The sequence below is a fragment of the Triticum dicoccoides genome, chromosome 6A (genome assembly GCF_002162155.2).
Source record: "Triticum dicoccoides isolate Atlit2015 ecotype Zavitan chromosome 6A, WEW_v2.0, whole genome shotgun sequence".
NCBI lineage: Eukaryota > Viridiplantae > Streptophyta > Magnoliopsida > Poales > Poaceae > Triticum > Triticum dicoccoides.
This window is the reverse complement of record NC_041390.1, coordinates 628,876,016-628,898,523: the sequence shown is the minus strand read 5'-3', so window position 1 is coordinate 628,898,523 and position 22,508 is coordinate 628,876,016. Positions and strand designations below refer to the sequence as shown.

Sequence of the window (22,508 nt, the reverse complement as noted above, 5' to 3'; positions counted from 1 at the left end):
AAAATACTAATACAACTTAAAAAAACTAATACGATAAGCTAGATAGATCGGGGGGCACCAAACGCGGGTTCTTCTTCGGGCTCTTCTTCTCCTTCTCCCGGGGAACAACGCCACCTCGCTCCTCCGGGCGCCGTCCTTCACTCCTCCCCGTTGTTGATGGGGTACGGGAGCGTGTGCATAACGCCGTTGTTGGGGAAGATGCTCTGGAAGTCGGTGAAGATATTGTAGGTGGTGAAAGCTATGAACTCACAACCAACCCAATACGCTCGCCCGAGGAGATGGAAAGCATCGAAAGGGTTAGTGAACGTGGCGAGGAGCCCAACCACAACACCGTTGTGGTTGACCTCCTCAACATGGTACATCCGAGGAGAGCCGCGGGGGAGGTGGCGGAAGCCGGCCGCAAGGAAGAACTCCGTTAACTCCCTTGCGCCCCTCCATCTCGAGATCGCCCAAACCCTAAGGGTTCTCTCTACATACACTCCGGCCGGGTAGAGCCTTTCCGGCACGGTTGGGGGGAAGCGGTAGGTGGGGGCGTTGTACTGCATGGTGGCGGGGTGGCTCGAGTGCTCGGTCGGGTTTGATGGAGAAGAATGAAGAAGAAGGGCAGAGGAGGCAGAGGATGGGGTATGATGGATGAGGAGGGAGAGGACAATAGTGCCCGGCTTAAATAGCCCAAGTGCGACGTCGTTTCACCCCGTCGAAACCCTAGAATTAATGGGCGGGCGGCGTTTGGTGGCGCCCCATGAAAGCATGTACACGAGCGTGGCCGTGGGAAACGGACTGCTACGCTTCTGTGCCACCGGTCGTGGGTCAAGGGGGACGGGCTCACGCATGCGTCTGTGCCGTCGTGGGTCAAGGGGACACGCCTTCCCCGGGTTCTCTGCGTGTGCCGCCCGTGCATGCATGCCGTTGCCCATTAATTTGCTCATCTTGCTAGGGCCTGGCTAGAGGGCAAGGTTCGGTCGATGGGAGACGTGACAATAATGTACGCCTTCTTTTGCCCATCTTGTAACGGGCAGCACGCCATTTGAACTGCATCGATACCCACATCGATACCATGCCAGTATTGCGTCGTCAAAGAGGAGCACGCCATGCACAGCGTGCACACCACGCCATGCAGCGTTGGCTTTTTGGTTGTCTTCATCAGGCTGCTGCATTGTGGCCGGGTGCATGCTTTGATGCGACGCTGCATCGGTTCTAATGGTAGGCATGCGACAGGTTACTGCGTTGATAGGGGTGGCGGAGCAGGGCTACGTCGAGGCATGCATGCAACGCACGGGCGCAGTCCTGCGGGTGGGCATGCATGCTGCGGGTAGGCACGGGCACGCATGCAACGATGGAAAGGGCACTCCGTAGGCTTGGTCCATGCACCGCGTCAACTCTTGCCGCTGGATTCAAATGAACGGTCCTGATGCTCCAACGAGAGAGGCTGATCCAAACCCCACCGCGTCAACCAATCAGCGCGTCTCATGCGGATCGCTGCACACTGTAGCTAACCCTAGCGCCTGATCTCAACCGTCCACGCACAACGATCGACGACCAGGTAGTGTGCGGGGTTTTGAGGGGTTTTGAGAGGGGTTTTGAGGGGTTTTGAGAGGTTTTGACTGATTAGGGTTGAGCATAACTAATTCAAAAAAAATCAAAAAAATATAAAACTTGCGCACATAGTCTTATTATGTCGTATAGTAACGAGAAAAAAATATAAATATGGTTTACATACATTTTTACGAAAAATCCTTCACAAAATTGTTATTCCTCAAACAATGTAGTATGGAGTTGAAGGAAGAGAGTAGTGGGCACCCGAGAGTAGGTGGAGTTTTGAAAATGAAAAGTGTGAAAACCTCACCAAAACTTCATTTTGGATTGACTAAGAAAGATCTGAACTTACTTTTCTCATTTTCATGTTTTAAACTTGTTTTATATATAATTTTCTATTAAACCTTGTTTTTTCAAAAAGAAAAGAAAAAATAGAAAATTAATTCAATAAATAGTGAGACTTTAGATTTACACTATATAGGTAGAATAGATGTGTAGAAAAATTATTTGGCTGGTTTAGACAAGGTGCCAAAAAAACTTGCTTAAATATGAGGCCGTTTACCCTACCTTTGGAGGTCATTTGAAACACACTTTTCATGACTATGAGTTCAACTTACCAAAAGGGCTCGGAATGATCAGCAAGCAAACATATTTCAGTTGAGGTACTTTAGATAGCACTAAAACATCAATAGCCCAAATTTAAATAGCAAGCAAACATAGTGACTACCAGTACGCACCAAGTTACAAATATTATTACATGTCCCAAATTTTCAAACTATTCTCTGTTCTACTTCTTCCTACCACGTCGTGTGCCCTTCTTCGCCTTAGCCCTTCTTATTTTTTGTTCTACTACACACACAAGTTCACTGATCATCTTGGTTTTCTTCACTGGTCTTTTCAACACCTCGCCAATACCCTCGTGATCAGTGTCTTCAGTCTCAATGTTGACAACAGTTTCAGTTTCTTTGGTGTGTACCTCAACATGGGTTTCTTCAGTCTGAACCTCGACACGCTCAGGTTCAGTTTCTTCAGTCTGAACCTCGACACGCTCAAATTCAGTTTCTTCGGTGTGCACCTCCACATCAGTTTCTTCAGTCTGAATGTTGACTGCAGCAGGATTTTCTTCAGTCTGCTCAGGCTCAGGCACACTTCTCTTCTTTCTACCGCCATTGACTCTTGGTTTTTTGGTTGGCCAACACTGTTCAACAACAAGGGGCTGACTTGCTCGCTTCCTACTGTGCAGAAAATGTTATAGATATACTAATTGGAAAAAAGCACCAAATCAAAACACAGACAAATAAACAAGAACATACTTTGGCTTATCAGGAGTGTAACGGCATTTGATAGATCCCACTCTGTGCCCAAGTTCCTGGCACAACTTGCATCTATTTTTGTTACCTTTTTGGGCCCTTTTTGGCTTTTCATCTTTCTTTCCCTTCTTACTACTCCCACCTTTCTCAAACCATGCCTTGAATCTACTCTGTTTAGGCCTGCCAGCCTTTCTTTTCGTCAAGGGAGGACACATGGAAAATTCAATGTCCACTTTAGGCCACTGAGACTGATCTGTAAGTGCTGGAATTGGAGTAGCATATGCAGCTTTGAATCTTGCTACCGAATAATATTCATGCAGATATGGGTGCATGTTTATCTTCGGTTGGGATGCTAAGAAAAGAATGGCATGCTCACATGGTTTACCAGTGTGTTGCCACTCGAGGCAAGTGCAATCATGCAATTCAGTGTTAACAACATGTCTCCTTCCAGTTTTGTTATCTCTAACTTCAGCACCCCAAGGTGAAGATTTTTGAACAAACAAATGTGAAAGACTTCTGCTCCTATTGACCACCTGTTGTACCACTGCTAGAAGCTTATCACCTTGCAGACAATCACCTATCCTTCTTCTCAATTCCCACAACCGCATGAGCATGATCCTAATTTGGTCAACCATGTCATGCACAGGCAAATCTTTTAACTCCTTCACCTTATTGTTGAAACTCTCTGCCAAATTGTTGTTGATGTGGTCACACTTGATGGCAGTGTTGAATGCTGACCTGTACCATAACAAAGAATGGTAGGTGTTCAGCCATGGACCAAACTCATCACATGCTGCCATTATCTTATCAAGATGATATTTGTGTGTCTGTCTAGTGTAAGATCTTGCTGCTGGCCACATGCGCCCAAATTCTTCTCCTCTAAATTTTTTGATCAAATTCATCCACAAATGACCGAAGCACTCCCTCTGCTCAGCATGTGGGAAAACATTTTTCACTGAATTTTCAAGCCCCTTACATGCATCTGTGTGTATAGCCAAAGGTGACACTGGCCCTAGGCATCTTTTCAACTGGATCATGAACCATGTCCATGAAGCCTCTGTTTCTGACTGAAACAAGCCAACAGCAATAGGAAACATCCATTTGTGTCCATCTAGAGCATTGCATGCTGCCAACTGACCATTCCACTTGCCTGTCAAAAATGATGAGTCTATGCTCAAATATGGACGGCACCCTGCTTTGAAGCCATCTATGCAAGGCTTCAAAGCCATAAAAAACTTGGAGAACTTGACTTCACCTTTGGCTGATACCTCTATATCTATCTCCATAACACTACCAGGTGACCTCTTTTCCACCTCTGCTTTGAAGTTGTAAAGCATCCTAAATGTATTTGCCCAATCACCATATAAGTTTTTCATTGTCCTTTGTTTTGCCTTCCACACTGTGGTATATTTCAGTTTAATGGGGTACATCTTTTCCAAGTCTACTTTGAGTTTCTTGGCAGTAGTGTTTGGTGTTTTGGCTAAAATTGGGGTGATCTTTTCTGCAACCCAAAGTTGTGATGTCATGGTTGATACTCTCTGTGAACTTGTAATACAAGTATGTTGATTGGGGATTTGGTTAACCCTGACAGTACTTCCATCAGGTTGCAGTCTAGCAGATATGTACCACTTGCAAGGCTTGACACTACCATCAAATCCTCTGCACCTCGCATAAAACTTCTTTCTATCAGTCCAAACAGTCTTGGCATCAAACTCATGTTTCACTGCATAAGTCTTGAAACACATCCTAAACTCCTTCATGCTTGGGAAGAACTTGCCTACTTCAATGACAGGGTTTTCTTTGTCATACACATGCACCAGCTCATCATCATGTGCATCATCTACTTCATCTGCAGCTTGTTCCATCAATTGTCCATCTACATCTTCATCAACATTAGCAGGCAAACTAGATTCTCCCCTCTCCTGCTTATCTCTGTCATCGACTGGAATGCCAAAAAGTTTGGCCATCTCAATGTCAGGCATTGGTGCAATGACCAAATCAGTAGACTCATCTAATTCAACTACATTCCAATCAACAGTTGCTACAGTTTCAGTTTCAATTCCAGTCACCTGTCCCTCTTCGGCTATTACTGTAAGTTCAGTACACATGGGAATCAATGGCCTCTGTGTAGCCCAATCATCATCTACCATCTGCGCAGCCAATTGTGATGGCACATATCCAACCTTCGAAAAAATATTCAGATCAACCAGCTCAGCAAAAAAATTAGCTCGTTTGCTTGTCCAGCCGTTTTGCCGATCGATTTCATCAACAATCTGTTCACCATCTTCCATTCTCACATACTCTCCTTTCCAATCATCAAACCGCAACAGTGATACTTCTTGCTCTGGACCCCAAACAACATTCTCCCCAATTTTTTCCACCCATTTCTTCACTGCCTTCTCTCCCATGTTCTGTAGAACTTGTGGATCAATCTCTGTAAACTCAACCTCCCATTTAACAATTGTGTCTCTCTCAATGTTCTGAATGCTACCATCAACTAATTTTGCCTTTGATGGAAAGAAATTGACCGTCAATTCGAAGGTCCGAGCGGCAGCATCCCCTCTGTCAGTGGCAGACAGTGTGAGCCCGTGAGGAAGAGCAGACTAGGCCCTAATTGCATGCAAAATTGGATCAGAGAGAGGAGCATTACCTATTCGAAGTTGAATCTGGGGGCTCCATCTCAGTATGCCCACGGGCTCCCCTCACAACCTATCGATTCAACAAGCGAAAATAGAGGAAACGAGCTGAGATCTACGGGGCCGAGAGAGGAACGGGAGGGGGACTAGGGTTTTCACTCACCATTTTTTGAGGACGAAGGCTCCGCCGCCGTTGAGAACGAGGGCTCCGCCGCCGCCGTTGAGAACGCAAGATCCGCCGCCACCGGAGAAGAAGGGGGGAGGGGGCAGAGTGGCGGGTGCGGCACGGTCGGGCGGCAGGGCACGGTCAGCTGTTTTGAGGAGCAATTAAGTTGGACCCACATGTCCTAACATAAACGGGCTTGGTTGACGACCAATTTAACCACATTTAACACCCCATGTGGCCCTGGGCTATTTACCTGCTTAAATGTGTCGCACCACAGCCATTCGCTCGAACAACGTCGCACTCAAGCAAATTCACATCAAACACGTCGCACAGGAGCTATTGGCCCCTAAAATAGGCAACCGGCCTATCATCTGGGTAGTCTGGAGGCTGGGGGATATTCTCCTTTTTGAAAAAAAGAAAAATAATCTGGCTAGTCTCGAGGGAGAGAAACAGTTGGGTCTTCCCTAGCTTGGCACTGAGAATATGGAAGTGATTCACGCTATCACTAAGTATCTGTACACCAATGATGTTATGGTGGATCCATCTCGTATTATTCCTCCTGTGAAACCGCTTGTAAATGATGACTTATGCAGGCCTTTCTTGTATCAAGAAATTAGTGATGCTCTCTTCCAGATTGCACCCCTTAAAGCTCCTGGTCCTGATTTCCAGTTGATTGCACCCCTCCGGATGATGGGTATGATGCGTATGGTGAGGGACAGCACCGGGGATCTTCTTCTACAGGAGGAGGTCGTGGATATGCCTGGCAAAGCGATGGTTTGGCTGAGAGACCGTTTCTCGGCCCGACCGGTGGTTTTGTTGAGGGAGCCTCCGGCCCGGATAACCGCCAGAGAGGAGGCTTTCGTTGCCATCGTGGTGGTCGGGGTGGGGGCCGTGGGAGATTTCGCCGACCGCCCCCGCCCAGGGCAGTTGATCCTGCGACGCCGGCAGTGGAGTCTGACCATACTTCCACTGACCTTCCTTCCCAGGCAATGGAGGTGGTGAACGCCTTGGCCAGTGTCGAGGTCCCTGAGGCTGGGATGGTGGATGAGGCTACTGTCAGGACTGATGCCGACAGGGCGTCCAAATATGCTCGTAAGAAGGAGAGGATGATTTGTTACCGCTGCGGTGAGAAGGGCCACTTCATTGCTGAGTGTGTGGCCCAGCTGTGCGAGTCGTGGGGCAAGCCTGCACATGACTCGGGGGAGTGCCCATTACTACGTGACCTGCCACCGACGCTGAATATGTATGGAGTATATTGTGCTGAGCTCATGTTTTTTGAGTCCCCGGCGGCGAGAGAGGTCCCGGAGGATACCCTCAGCTTGACTACCGGGATTGTGAAAGCAACCCAGGGCGAGGTGACTGAGGCACAGATTGTGAGGAGGCTTCAGGACCTGGCTCCAGGGGACTTTCGATGGGAATTGGTGCTTATTGAGGACAGATCTTTTAAGGTTGAGTTCCCAACTGTGGATGATTTGCAGAGATTGTTGAGCTTTGGCTTGTGTAGAGTACCCGGTACTAAGTGTATCCTAGAGTTCCACGAGTGGAAGCAAGTTGAGCCTAAGGGAAAGCCGCTTACGCAGGTCTGGTTGCGGTTTTCAGGGGCCCCATCTAAGCCTCTGCAGGATGCTCGAGTGGTGGCTAGTATGGGCATCATGGTGGGGAAGACAGAAAAAGTGGATATGGCTTTCACACGTGCCCACGGGGTGGCCCGGCTCCTAGTGAGTGTTCTGGATATTGAGTTCGTGCCCGATAAGGTCAACTGGACCTACAGGGGAGAGGTGTTCCCGCTAGACATTGAGTTTGAGGACACTGCTTTATTTGATGAGGTGGTTAATGGTAACGATGTTCACATGCACGACAGTGATGACAATGCCGGGGCCGAGGGGGAACCGTCAGATCAGCCCCCGCACGAGGGGTCTAATGGTTCTTCTCAGTTGCCCAGGGATGGGACCGGGGTTGAGCCTGCAGCTTCCCCAGCGGTGCCCATGACTACTCTGTGTTTTGGGTCCTTTCAGCCAGCCTCGGCACCTCCCAGACTATGGAGTGACCGGGTAGATTCTGATGATTGTCTTGAGCACACGCTCCCCCCGTTGGAGTTCGAGGGGGATGCTGAATTGTTTGCTGGACAGCCGGCCAAGTCATTGGTCGGAGCTACGGAGAGGAGTCCGGAGGGAGCTTCTCTTGTCCAGGCGCCCCATTTGGACGCGACTCCGGTATCGGCGTCTACGGGCGAGATGGGTCGTGGGGGAGGGCTTTGGAGCAGGTGGCCTCGCCCTCTCCCCACCCCACCACGCTCTCGGCGGCGGCGGTCACGCCGGCCCCGTGTGGGTCGGCCGGTGCGAGGAGCGGGAGCCCGAGGCAGGCGGCCTCTGCTCCTGCTTCCCCGATGGTGGCGGTAACCACCGCGGCAGTAGCGGCGCTGGGGGGGTGCTGGGGCAGGAGGCTTTGGTTCCCCCTTCGCCCTCGACGATCAGGAGGACCGTCTCTCCCTCGCCGATGGTTCATTCGTCTGAGCCGGTGGCTGAGGTCGGAGGAGGGCACGGGCAGGCGGCCCCCGTCATCTCCTCTTCGCTCCTACCCATGACCAGGGTCCCTAGTGTGGGACTCCCGTCTAAGGGGATCGGGAGCCCGCAGACGCCTTCTCTGGTAACCCCGGTAGAGCCTTTGAGGGACTCTGTGCCAGGCGTTACTAGGGAGGAGGTTGTCGCGTTTGGCGGGATCCCGGACCCTCTCGCAGAGGGGAGACGGATGAGTGCTCGCATCCTCGACATCCCCGAGGTAGATGATATGCAGCAGCGGTGCGCTATGAGGGCGGCCAAGCTTCAGGAGGCTGCTTTGTCTGCCGGTATGTCCGTCAACCTATCTAATTCCTTATTGCATTTTTCTAATGAGGACATTATAAATAATGCAAACCAATTAGGAGTTTTACTAGGAGATACGGATAGTGAGATTTCCAATTCGGTGAATGATTTACTAGATTTGGAGGCGGAACGTGCCTTAGAGACTATTCGTAATCTTGCAGCCGTTAAACCAATGAAGGATGATGAGATTGATGCGTTAGGGGTCATAGTGCTAGATAATCTATGTGCGGATTTAGCATCACCCAATCATGACTCTGACGAAGATGATGTACCCCTAGAGATTGATGATAGTAATATTTGTGAACCCGGTTATGAGGACCGGGCGACAGAACCTAGTAAACCTAAGCGTAAGTGGAATCGGAAGATCTATCCCGATTCCGCAGTTCGTAGGAGTGCTAGGATTCGAACCACTAAAAAATTTCATGATGAATTATGAGAGGAATATTTTGGAATAGCAGAGGTCTGAAGGACTTGGCTAAAAGAAGATTCCTTGCTAAGGCAGCTTTAGAGCAGAGGTTAGATTTTGTTGCTCTATCGGAGACGGGTAGAGATAACTTTGCACCCCAGTTTCTCTCTTCTCTGGTGGGTGGTATTGATTTTGATTGGCATTGCCTCCCTCCACGAGGAAGGTCGGGTGGTATCTTACTGGGTGTGAGATGCGATTCGCTTGAAGTCCGCAGTGTAGTGATGGGCGACTTCGCGGTGAAGTTTCGAGTCAGGTCTAGGATAGATGGTTTCAACTGGGCTTTGGTGGCGGTGTATGGTGCCGCACAGCCCGAGCTTAAAGCGGAGTTTTTGGTGGACCTGGTTCATATCTGTGGGTCAGAACAGCTTCCAATTTTAGTTGGAGGTGATTTCAATATCATCAGGAGGAGAGAGGAGAAGAACAATGATAATTTTGACGGCAGATGGTCGTTCATGTTTAATACCATCATTGAAAGCTTGGATCTGAGAGAGATAGAGCTTTCTGGTAGAAAGTTCACCTGGGCTAATGCTCTACCACACCCAACCTATGAAAAACTTGATTGAGTTCTTGCGAGCGTGGAGTGGGAACAAAAGTTCCCTCTGGTGACGGTGCAAGCTCTTTCAAGGGGAATATCTGATCATACTCCATTGTTCGTGGACTCAGGTGAGCCGAACCATGTGGGTAACAAGAACACCTTCTCCTTCGAGATGTCATGGTTTGAACGTGAGGGGTTTTTGGATTTGATTGCCCGGGAGTGGGATAGAGTTCTTGGAGGCAAGACTGCGTTAGAGTGTTGGCAGAATAAAATTAGGCATTTAAGGAGTTTCTTACGGGGCTGGGCTAAGAACCTCAGTGGTGTGTATAAGATGGAAAAGGATAGACTCCTTGCTCTTATACAGGCCCTAGACATACAGGCCGAATCCACTATCCTAACGCCAACTGAGCTTCAGGCTAAAAATGAGGCGGAGAAGAGGTTGAAAGAACTGCTCCACGAAGAAGAATTGAAGTGGGCTTTGCGTGCTAAAGTTTGCAAAGTAGTCCAAGGGGACGCGGATACTCAGTTCTTCCATTTGATAGCCAATGGCAAGCACAGAAAGAAGCGTATCTTTCAGCTTGAGCAAGACGAGGGTACTATTTTAGGCCAGGACAACCTAAAAACATATATTACCGACTATTATAAGCAGTTGTTTGGACCTCCGAAGGATAATTGTGTGTCCCTCGATGAGTCCAGGACTGAGGATGTGCCTCAGCTATCGGCTGGCGATAATGATATTCTGGTTTCCCCGTTCTCGGAGAAGGAGGTGTTTGATGCTATTGCACAGATGAAAAACAATAAGGCTCCCGTGCCGGATGGATTCCCGGCAGAGTTTTATAAAAAGTGCTGGCACATTATTAAGGGGGATTTATTACCTATGTTCCATGACCTGTTCTGTGGCCAGCTTCAATTATTTCACTTGAATTTTGGGACTATCACATTGCTTCCCAAGAAGATGGATGCGGTGAGGATTGAGCAATTCAGGCCGATCTGTCTCCTCAATGTTAGTTTCAAAATTTTCACCAAGGTCGGGACAAACAGACTTACACAGATTGCGCATTCTGTGGTGCAGTAGTCTCAAACTGCTTTCATGCCGGACAGAAATATCCTTGAAGGGGTGGTCGTCCTGCATGAGACGCTCCATGAAATCCATTCCAAAAAATTAGATGGAGTAATTTTTAAGGTGGATTTCGAGAAAGCGTACGATAAGGTCAAATGGCCATTCCTCCAACAGTCATTGCGTATGAAAGGTTTTGATGAAGCCTGGCGCCGACAGGTTGAATCATTTACGCAAAAAGATAGTGTAGGAATTAAAGTTAATGATGACATAGGTCATTACTTCCAGACACATAAAGGCCTAAGACAAGGAGATCCGATGTCCCCTATCTTGTTTAACATTGTGGTGGACATGTTAGCAATTTTGGTCGGAAGGGCTAAGGAGAATGGTCAAGTAGGTGGATTGGTACCTCATCTAATTGATGGAGGTGTATCCATCCTTCAGTACGCTGATGATACAATCATCTTTATGGAGCATGACTTAGCCAAGGCGAGAAATATGAAGCTGGTGCTATGCCTATTTGAACAATTGACCGGGTTAAAGATTAACTTTCATAAGAGCGAGCTGTTCTGCTTTGGTAGGGCCAAAGATGAACAGGAGGCTTACAGGCAATTGTTTGGGTGTGAGTTGGGCGAGTTACCCTTCTCTTACCTGGGGATTCCAATCCATCATCGTAGGCTGACTAACAGAGAGTGGAAGTGCATCGAGGATCGGTTTGAGAAAAAAATGAGTTGTTGGAAGGGTAAGCTCATGTCATACGGAGGCCGATTAATCCTGATTAACTCGGTGCTCACGAGTATACCAATGTTTCTCCTATCGTTCTTTGAGGTCCCAGTTGGGGTTAGGAAGAGACTGGACTTCTATCGATCGCGCTTCTTTTGGCAGGGTGATGAGCTTAAAAGAAAATATCGGCTTGCTAAATGGGACATCATCTGTAGACCGAAAGACCAAGGGGGTCTAGGTATTGAGAATCTAAAAGTTAAGAATAAATGCCTTCTTAGCAAGTGGCTGTGGAAGCTCTCATTGGAGAATGACGCCATGTGGGCTCAAATCCTTCGCAGCAAGTACCTCCAGACAAAAACTTTGTCCCAGGTCACTGTTAGGCCGACCGATTCGCCTTTCTGGAAAGGCTTGATGAAAGTAAAACAGTTGTTATTTAATAGGACGAAGTTTGTTATTGGAAATGGCACGAGTACACGTTTCTGGGAGGATACTTGGCTCGGCGAAACACCCCTGGCCATCCAATATCCGTCGTTATACCGTATTGTGCAACGACGTGAGGTGTTCGTTGCGTCGGTCTTTCAATCGACCCCCCTTAATATTCAGTTCCGACGAACGCTAGCGGGCAATCGTTGGGAACAATGGCTCCATCTAGTTAGGAGACTGATGGACGTCCAGCTTTCACAACAACCCGATGAATTACGCTGGAAACTGACTAAATCTGGAGTATTTACGGTTAAATCAATGTATATTGATGTTATTAACTCAAACTCCATCCCTACGTCCAAGCATGTTTGGGATGTCAAAGTTCCTTTGAAAATAAAAGTGTTTATGTGGTTTGTCCATAAACAAGTTATTTTAACTAAGGACAACCTTTTGAAGCGTAATTGGACAGGACCTACTAGGTGTAGTTTCTGTGATCGGGATGAGACTATCAAACATCTCTTTTTTGATTGCCCGTTAGCCAAGGTACTTTGGCAGACGACCCACATTGCTTTTAGTATCAATCCACCGAATTCTGTTTATGCGTTATTTGGGACATGGCTTAATGGGATTGAGCCTAACTTAGCGAGACACATTCGGGTTGGAGTTTGTGCTTTGCTGTGGACTATCTGGACTTGCAGAAATGATTTGGTTTTTAACAGAATATCATGTATACATTTTTTGCAGGTCATATTCCGAACTACGGCACTGATCCGTTCGTGGTCGCTACTCACCCAGACGGAGGCCAGGGAGCATTTGGTTACTGGGTCTTTCCGATGGAAGATGGTAGCCCGGGATATTTTCAACCGGTTTGGATGGCGGTCATGTAATAGGATTGCTTAGATTCCCTATCTATTTTTTTAGCCAGCCGGTTGTGGCGTCTTTTCTTGGCTAGTTGGTGTTTCTAGCCCCTTTTTTTTGCTTTGTGTGAGTTGTCTGTGCTTTTATTTTGAGACCTTTGGAACCATGTTGACACTACTTTTTTTGGTTAATAAGAGGGTCGTATGCATCTTTCTGATGCAGAGGCCGGGGAATCACCCCTTTTTCAAAAAAAAAATTTGCCTATGACTGCCTTCTATTTTTTAGGGGGTCAATTGATCAAGCGTTGACTATTAAAAATATTCTTTCAACATATGAAAAGGGGATTCACCGGTTACCGAGCCGAGATAAGTGTTATGCAATGTTTGGGCTGAAGTGTAGTATGGAAGATCAAATGTCTGACATGGTAATCTTGAGTATTACCGCTGAAGGTTTTGAGGATTAAAATAGAGGGTTGCCAGTGCCACAAGGTAGAATGAAAGCTGGTAAATTCCAACCTACTAAAGAAAAGGCCCTTAAAATATTTTTGGATTGGATAGAAAAATATGTGTCTAGTGGGGCCAAGGAAACATTGATCACACCCTTCATGCCCTTCCGATTTATGCCATGGGTATATTTAAATTTCTGGCATGGCTTTGTGAGGAACTATCTCAAATTATAAGGAATTTTTGGTGGGGCGACGAGGATGGATAGGAGCAAAGCTCATTGGTTGCCCTGGGATAAATTGACAAGGCCTAAAGGTGATGGATGTATGGATTTTCATGATCTCAGATTATTTAACGAATCTCTACCGGCTAAGCAGATTTGGAGATTACTGGTTAACCTTGAGTCGTTCTGTGCCAAAGATCTCCGGATTTGGATATTATCGCCACGGGCATATCATTGACACTGTTTTTCCACAGTCAGCGTCACTCACTTGGCAAGGCATTTTGTATGGACTGGATCTTCTCAAATCCAGAGTTATTTAGAGACTGTGTAATGGATCTAATATCTATATTTGAAGAGATAATTGGCTTCCAAGGACCCCTAGCCTTAAAATTAATGCAAAGAAGAATAGGACCAGGGTCTAATGGGTGTCTGATTTGATATTGAGTGAACCAAGGAGATGGGAGAAGAATTTGATTAGACACTTGTTTTTATCCACATGATGCGGAGGAAATTTTAAGGTTGCGTCTTCTGTCATGAGGGGATGGTGACTTTATCGCTTGGCACTTTGAGAAGAATAGTTTGTTCTCAGTTAAATGCGCATACAAGCTTTGCGCTTAATCTAAATGCTCATAAAGAAGATGAAGGGCAATATAGTGATGTTGTGTTGAGGGAAAGGAAAATTTGGGATGTTATTTTAAAGGAAAATGTTCCTCAGAAGAATCGGATTTCCGTGTGACGTGTTGCCACCAATAGTTTGGTTATCAAAATAAACATAGTATTAGACCACCAACCCACTTTTAGCACCCGCTCTATTTATGGAGTGAAATATGGAAGTAGTTTTCATGCGCTCATCATTTGTCCAAAGGCATATGCGTTGCGGATGGCTATTAGGGACATATGGGATTAACGTGGGCAGAAGGTTTTTAAGCAGACCGGGGCTGATTGGTTTTTATTCTTTCAGATCGGCTTAGCTCTACACTGCATGAACAAATTGTATTTATTTTCTGGAGTGAGAGGAATGACTTAAATTTTTTTATGATAGAGGAAAGGAATCTGTCTCGGCCTCTGCTAGATTTATGGATAATTATTGGTCCTCATTTGTCTCCTGACATTCCTACCCAGTAGTGTACTCGAAAAATAAAGGTAAAAGAGTGTTTTCTGGTTTAAGAAATGCTCATAATCTTACGGAGACTCAGGTGAAATGGCAACCCCCTAGCATATTGAGATCGACATTCATTTTGTTCGAGAGAAGGTGGCTCTCGGTCAAGTTCGCGTTCTCCACGTGCCTACTTCTGCTCAGTTTGTTGATATCTTTACTAAAGGCCTGGCGACTACTTCGTTTCAAGACATTCGTTTCAGTCTCAACGTCGTCGAGCCTACCGTTGACACTACGGGGGGATGTTAGAATACAACTTGTATTAGAATTAAGACTCCTACTCGGTTTGTAATAAGGCTAGGTCAGGTGTGGCTTGGCTCTTATATATACTTCTTATACCGGCACAATATTGCATCAACAATTATTCAATACTCCCTCCGTAAACTAATATAAGAGCGTTTAGAATACTAAAATAGTGATCTAAACGCTCTTATATTAGTTTACAGAGGGAGTACAATTCTACATACATCATCAGGATATCTGCCTGATAATGGACACCGAAGACTCTTTTGTTGGATTGGCTCAAGAGGCGCTGCTGCACTGCATGATGGTGCTGCTGGACACTGCATAACAGGGACTTCTATTAATTGTTCACATGAGTAGATCACCAATCCAAAAACAGGAACATCACCAAACATGAGAATTGCTGCTCACCAAACAGGAGAATTGCTGCTCTGCATCCGGTTCTGAAAACAAGTTTCAGAGTTTTCAGCTACACGCTTTTCAGTTGACTTGCCGTTTCTGCTTGTTTCCACGAGGAGTGGTACGTGGGAGGGGATCAACTATGCCTTGCCCTGCTCTGCAGGTTCTTATTCAGTTCTACCATGTTCATTGTTGCTGAGATGCAAGCACTGCTGCTGTTTTGAAACCGGCTATTACCCTACTGCCCATTTGAGAAAGCTATTTAACATGCGAAGTGTAATAGCATCCGGAATGTTATTTTCCTTCCTCCCTTTTTAAGTGATATATCTTGGTGATGTTGGAAATGGATGAAGATGCCGCCGATGGATTTGGGCATCGAAACTGCCACCAGATGTCCTCGAAGACCGCCAAGGTGTTGTGCATCGAAATAGCCACAACCTGTCCTGGAACATCGACAAGGACGAGTAGGCAGTTAATGCCTCGCCAAATCTCTCCCGTGGACAATTTTACCCTGATTAATTTGGAAGTAGAAGCCAAGAACATCAGAGTTGTTGGTTGCTGCTCCTGCTCCTTTTACATGCACACACCAATATGCTGCACCGTATGTCTTCAGCAGAAGTTGTAGCGTTCTGCCTTGTTTCAGACAGTCTTTCGCTGTGATGTGTGAACTACGTGTTTTTGCGCTCAGTTGGTCTTCAGCTGTTATTGATCCACAAAATTCTCTCCCCTTTTTAACGGAAAAAACAGAACATTACGAAATTAATGAATTTAAACAGGGGCTCTTCTCGTTTTCTCAACGATCTGTATAAAGTTATGCTTATGGTGTTTTACAGTTACGTTTATGTTTGCTATATGCCTATATATCACTGTTGAAACTTGATGTTTCCCAGATGCTTCAGCACAGGATGAAATTTTTTGTGTTCTGGCTGACATATCCAGACACACACTCTCTCTCTCTCCATGATGATGATGATGCTGTTGGTCTTGGAAATAACTAGCAATCATCAAGAACTCGGTGAAGGGTGTAATCACTCTGTACACATGATGAAGTAATGCAGTGCTGCGCCAGGTTTTGATTTATATCCCTAGGAGACCGAGCATTTGTACAAAAGTTTCACTGTAGATTCAGTTTAACTACATGCACTGTACTCGCAGTTGATATATGTACGTGAATCAGAATCAGCTACTTCCGAAGTAGCTGTAGCACGCTTCATCCTCCAGTTAGAGATTGTTCAAACTGGATGAAGCCATTTAGTTCTTGGTTAGTTATTTCCTTGAGCGAGTTCTTCCGCAAACTAGGCATCAAGGAAGCTCAGTTGCAGTACCCTGAACTTAAAACAATCCATTCATGAGATCTTCTCGTTTTCTCGACGACTTCCATGATGTTATATATGCTTGCAGTTTTTCTCCTTGAGTATAAGATTGCTATATAGTATAAGATTGTCGTTAGCTAGCTACTCTCTGCAATGGATGTCCATTTTTCAGTGTTAAGAGGACAGCAGTCTGCAACGGATGTCCATTTTTCAGTGTTTCAGTTGGCATGCCCCTTCTGCTCGTTTCCACGCATGTGCTTATTCAGTTCTACTCATTTAACTACATATACAATATATAATAGAGTACTCATTTAACTTTCAGCCAACAACTATTGGCACCCAAAGGATCCATACTCATATATACCAAAGATAAGCAATTCTGTCATGTGCATATACGAGCTGCATGCAACGATAAACAAAACTACATAATATATAATTCTGCAAGTAGCAGTACGTGCATAGAAGTTCCGAGTTAACAAGTAGAGCTCATCAATGGGGAGTCTCTCAATCATCCCATACACAGCTAGCACTTGAAGCATTACACGGCTGCAAATCGTTTGTTTACAAGACCGAGGAGCAACTAGCTACTCAGGGGAACACTCGAATCGCTGAACAGCGGAACATAGGGAAAACATGATATCAAATCGCCTCGCCCAAAAGTGCAGAGAACGCGAGCCTCCTCGCGATCAGTGTCATACGCCATCAATGTCTTGTCTCGATGATTAGCGTAGCAAATCAAACTACGATCTGGATGACACGAGATGATATAGTATTCATAGTAGTAGACTTTACCTCTCGCGTTCAGCAACTTGTTATTGCTCACACGGTGCTTCAGCGTCCATTCATCCGAATCATGCTTCTCAAGACACCAGATGGAAACTTCTTGACGAATCCCTGTGTGCACCATGTAATGCAAGTGCCCTTGGGACCGAGCAAGAAAACCAAGCTCAGACCTTTCCACTCCTTCTGGCACTGAAATTGCCCTCCATTTCTTCCCCTCCACATCTACCGACACTACTGTAGACTGAGCGCTGACAAAATGCAGCATCCCTTGATGAAACACACATCTGCCACAAATTGTGGAATCAGAGTCCCACCCACTTTCCATGAAGTTCCATGACCCAGTTCCCGAGGAGTATATATTTATGCCCGCCACCCGCCGCCAATCTTTCAACACAATCTGAAACACATGGAAATGGGAGGAAACATCACGGTCGAAAACCAAATGAAAGGTGTCTTCCTGAGCTACACAACTGGAGTCAGCTGGCAACGTGGGTAACACGACCCATCTCTCTGTAGCAGGATTGCAAACTAAACGGCGGAACGGATGCTGAGAAGAGCAGCACAGGAGAAGGCCATCACAACAGTTTTCCAGCCTGACAAGCTCAAACTCAGGCGGCAAGAAGGGGAAACTGGGATCAATCTGAGGTGGTTCACCGATATTGGCAAAGTGCCGAGCTACTTTGGGACAGCGCCCTATGTCTTCAGTGTCAAAGAAGAAGCCGGAGAGGGTCTGTGGGAGCTTCTTGAGGTGTTCAGGATGGGAGATGAGGCAGTACCAGTGCGTGTCGACACACTTGCAGCAGCACAGCGACTTAAGTGGCAGCCGTGACAGGATCTCGACGATGAGTGCGTCAGGGAGGTCGGTGAGAACAGTCTGCTGTTTTGTCTTCCTGCTAGATCTCCTCGCCATCGCAAAAGAAGCTCAATCTGAGATCGATTAGTACTTGAAATGTCAGATGATCCCTACAGTAACATAAAAATGAAAATTTTCACTTGGTGGTCAGGTTCAAAGCTTGTCACCTTGTGATAAAATAATTACAATGCATATAACAAGCAACTATTCCCTCCGTCCCAAAATATGTGTCTCAACTTTGTACTAACTTAAGTACAAAGTTGTACTAAGTTTAAGACACTTATTTTGGGATGAAGGGAGTACTTATGAACATAATGCAAAATAGGTGGTTCAAAAGAACAGCACAATCTTGAGAAGGTAAGGGCTAAGCCAGGTCCATTGAGTTGGGGCCTATTTCAAACACAGATCAGAAATAGATTTATTATTAACAATCTTCATGTGCAAGTACTTAATCAGAGTAGTAGCTGCGCATCTGTGACGTATGTTCAGTTCCAAAGATTTAAGGAACTACTGTAGTAACAAGAAACTCAAAATCAGGTTATGCATACAGCTACAGCCACACCATGTCTTGGAGATGCTTAGAGAAAAACTCTGAATTGCCTTGCTGCTTGCACCACTATCAACAACAACGACGGTGCCTGTGCTTCCTTCTGGAATTACAATTGGTTGATAACTGGCGCGCACAAAAACCTTGAGCCAGAGCTATACTATACAAGCTATCTGCCCACAAAAACCTCTCAGTCCGAATGGGATGACGAATAACAGATGGATGAGAGGCCATCAGAGAATAAATTCTGAGGCGCAATTTAACAACTCTTTCATGAGGATAAGAGTGTTTGTTCTCACCACTCACCTGGGTCTCACAGCTAATAACTGCTACTCTCCTGGTTCTGCCTACAACACCCAATTCCTGGGGAAGATGAAGGATCCTAGACTAGGTCTGTGAAAACTAAGGAAAAGTGTGCTTTTCATTTGGCTGCATCTCCAAAAGAGGCTTTGGACGGCAGACAGATTAAGGGACAGGGGGTGGCCACACGCTGCGTTGTGTCCTATGTGCGATCAGGTTGGTGAAAGTGCAGTTCACTTGACGCTGCTCTGCGCTTTTGCCAAGCAGGTTTGGTGTGCTCTCGCTACCTAGCACGCGGATGCTGCTACGACTGCTACCTCTATCTCCAACTGGTGTTGCAAAACCTCAAGATACACCAAGAATCGCACAACGAGATCTCAGGTCATGACTGTCATGTACATTGCCTGGAATCTCTGGAAAGAGAGAAACAGATGCATCTTCAAAAATGAGGCTATCTCGGTTGAGGGGGTAATAGCCCTGATTAAAGCTGACATAGAGGCCTTTGGGCAGGCATACCGCAAGTAGTCCGCTACAGCCCTACTTTTTAAACAGTGCGTAGTAAATTGCCAGCCAAAAACCCAAGTTAATCAGTGAGTAGTAAGTTGCCCGTCAAATATTTATTGTTTACTTGATCGATTAAAATGGAAGTACAATGAGCTGAAGAATGCTTTGTAATGAAGGAAGGAAGGAGAATATGTCCTGGTATAGCATCTAGGGCAACATGATAGAGTAGAAAGAAGGCTAACCCCAAAGTGTCAATGCTTGGCCTCTGACTGCTCCAGGGAAGTGAAGAGATTTTGGATATCACAAGCTCATGAAGAATCTTTACTGCATCTGCAGGGAAGATATCAATATTCACAGCTCATTAAATATTTTTTGACCTGGATAATGATACAAGAGGTTACTTGTATTGGTAGGCTATAAAATCATGCAAGGCTCAACAGAGAATTTTTATTGTTATTAAGAGACCAAAGGACTGAATTTAGATACCAAACATACATTGCAGATTTGAGTAAAGGAATCACCCTAGTTAATGAATGGGCAGCAATGACATCTCAATAGTAGCAAACAGAAAAATCATGCAAGACCATGGTAACTAGTAACCTATACAGGTTAAGTTGACAAAACCATGATACTTCAGTAGAACAATAATGCACCATTAAATAAACTGGCTGGTGCTATAATTCTTTTCTTAGCAACTATCCTACAAAAGTTATTAAGCTGGTCCAGAAAATTCAAAGTCCAAGCACTCAATCTCGTCAAGTAAACAACATTTGTTTGCTTCTTTATAAGAAAAGAAAAGAGTCAGGACTCTGACGAAACATTCTGCAAACAATTATAACTCAGACAGAAAGCAAGCAGAGAAACATGGCCTGAAGCAGACTCAAGTAATTAGGAGACCAAACACCCACTGAGAATTTACATGGCAACAAAGAATTAATTGATCAGCAAACACGACTTAGTTTTGGAGTGGTGATGACATATATAGATACATGGATGATGGCTAACATAGATAGATAACTTGGTATGTAATACATGGATGATGCATAGTTCAATGGCATGGATAACATAAATGGGCATAACTTAGGTGCAACCAACACAAGAGAGTTGATACAGACAGACAGATAGCTAGCAAGAATAAGATAGATACATAGATAGGGATATGAATCAAATTGGGGATCCCAGGCACATACTCTGCAACGCTACCTATATACAGCAACATGATATAGCAGCTAGGGCAGGACGACACTAACAACTCCATGGATATATGCAACCAAATAAGCATACGAATCACTAGGACAAAACAGTGCGCCAACCACTTTACTACCTAGTATGCCACGTACGGTGCAACATGAAAACGAAATTTTGCATTTCTGATGAAGAGGAATTACCACAAACACTTGGCGTGCACGGTGCCGATGCAACCTGTAGGCGATGGCGATGCGACTTGGGCGCGCTCGGTGGCGAAGATCAAGGCCAACGTGGCCGAGCTTCCAGAGGCAGGAGTCCGCGGTGCGCCCGGTGGCGGGGGTCGAGGGAGGAGGAAGCTGGCGGGCGGGCGGCCGGCGGCGGGGCTCGAGGGAGGATGAAGCTGGCGCGCGACCGGTGGGTACAGCACACGCGTTGCCAGCGGAGGTGCCAGGTGAGTACGGACGGGTCAGCCACAGCCGGCCGTGGATCCCGGCCACCGGCGGCGGAGCTCGAGGGGTGATGAGCCGGCGGAGTTTGAGCGGTGATGTATATGGCCTACGGGAGGAGATGCGCCGGCCCACTACACTGTGTACACCATTAGTTTGGTTCTGTGCATTTTTTTCCTCAAAAATGTTTCCAGGTTATTATTACTGGTTTTTTTAAATTAGTTTCCACTAGTTTTTTTTAGTTTCATGAAATTTGGCAAATAATATTCATACATTTAGAAAATATTATTATCATTGAAACTGTTGGCACGTTAAAAAAAATGTTTTTCCATTTCAAAAAGGATCATGATATATTTACAGAATTGTACATTATGGACTTAAAAAATGGTCATCGTGCATGAGAAAATGATCATCATTTACATTAAAATATTCGCCCTGCATTTGAAAAGTTCAACGTGTTCAAAACAATGTTGAGCGCGTATTAGATAAATGTCCAACATGTATCTCAAAATGATTCAGTGTGTCTTTTAAAAAAATCATTGTGTTTCAAAAAATGTTCATCATGTATTTAAAAAATTCAACATGTGTCAAAATAATATTAAGCATGTAATTGAAAATTTTGTCATGTATCTAAAAAAATTAACATATATTAAAAAGGGGACTGCTACGCGTCGACCAATGGATCTTATTAAAGGATCTGCCGCCTCACGAGCCATTGGATTTGACACAATGAATTAGCCAAACATCTCTCACTTTGCAACAAATGTATTGGTTGTGGAGACATTTCCAATAGAGGTTATGTTGCTGGGGTTTTTTCCAATATAGATTGTGTTGCCGGATTTATTTTTTTACAATACGAGTCGTGTTGTGATTTTTTTTTTGCAACATGGGTCTTGTTGCGGGATTTTTTATGTAACATAGATTGTGCTACGGGATCTAGTCCTTGGTCGGTTTGCAGCAAGGGGCTAGTTGCAGAACCTCTTTCTGAAATAATAGACCAGTTGCAGAACGTAGACACAGAGGGGTTGGCTCCCGACCATCTGATTAAGAGCCCATCTGAAAGACATGTAGGCGGCAGGTGCTTGCACAGGAACGGTCGGTTGAAGCAAATCATTTCGACATGAATCTAAAAAAGTTAACATGTATAAGAAAATCTTTGACATGTATTTGTAAAAATATATACATATATTAAAAAAATAGAAAGGGGAAGAAGAAGAAGAGGAGTGAAAGAAACATACATAAAAATAAAAATAAATAAAAACTGACAAATACAGAAAAACAGAGAAAAGGAAACGGAACCTTCCCAACCGCATGGAATGTTACTGGGCCACGACCCATAATTGACCACCCTTTGCTTTTGCGTCAGTACACGCTAAACCTCCGACTGGGTGGGCCCGGTATCGTGTTAGGTTGGGTTCTGTAGCGATTATTTTTGTTTTATTCATTTTCCTTTTTTCATTTTTTGGAAATAATTGGATTTCTGAAATACTAAAAAAATATATGTATTTTTATAATGTTTCCTGTATTTAAAACAATTGC

The 22,508-nt window shown here is 45.3% G+C and overlaps 2 protein-coding genes across 3 annotated transcripts; both read right to left on the bottom strand.

Annotated features, from left to right (window-relative positions):
* Positions 1–137: 137 nt before the first annotated feature.
* Positions 138–5,992, bottom strand: LOC119316187. Its single transcript, XM_037590516.1, has 4 exons — positions 5,646–5,992; positions 5,497–5,555; positions 4,841–5,408; positions 138–203 (listed from the first exon to the last, which is right to left on the bottom strand). Exons 1-4 carry the CDS (start codon positions 5,646–5,648, stop codon positions 138–140), a joined length of 696 nt encoding a protein of 231 aa, XP_037446413.1. The 5' UTR covers positions 5,649–5,992.
* Positions 5,993–16,760: 10,768 nt separating this feature from the next.
* On the bottom strand, positions 16,761–21,050 carry LOC119318687 (F-box protein At1g52495-like). Of its 2 annotated transcripts, none has more exons than XM_037593269.1 (3): positions 20,724–21,050; positions 19,578–19,665; positions 16,761–18,094 (listed from the first exon to the last, which is right to left on the bottom strand). In XM_037593269.1, exon 3 carries the CDS (start codon positions 18,039–18,041, stop codon positions 16,929–16,931), a length of 1,113 nt encoding a protein of 370 aa, XP_037449166.1. In that variant the 5' UTR covers positions 18,042–18,094; positions 19,578–19,665; positions 20,724–21,050; the 3' UTR covers positions 16,761–16,928. The 2 variants fall into 2 exon arrangements, with proteins under 2 accessions (XP_037449166.1, XP_037449167.1); XM_037593270.1 differs by having other exon boundaries at positions 16,761–18,058.
* Between the last annotated feature and the right edge of the window lie 1,458 nt (positions 21,051–22,508).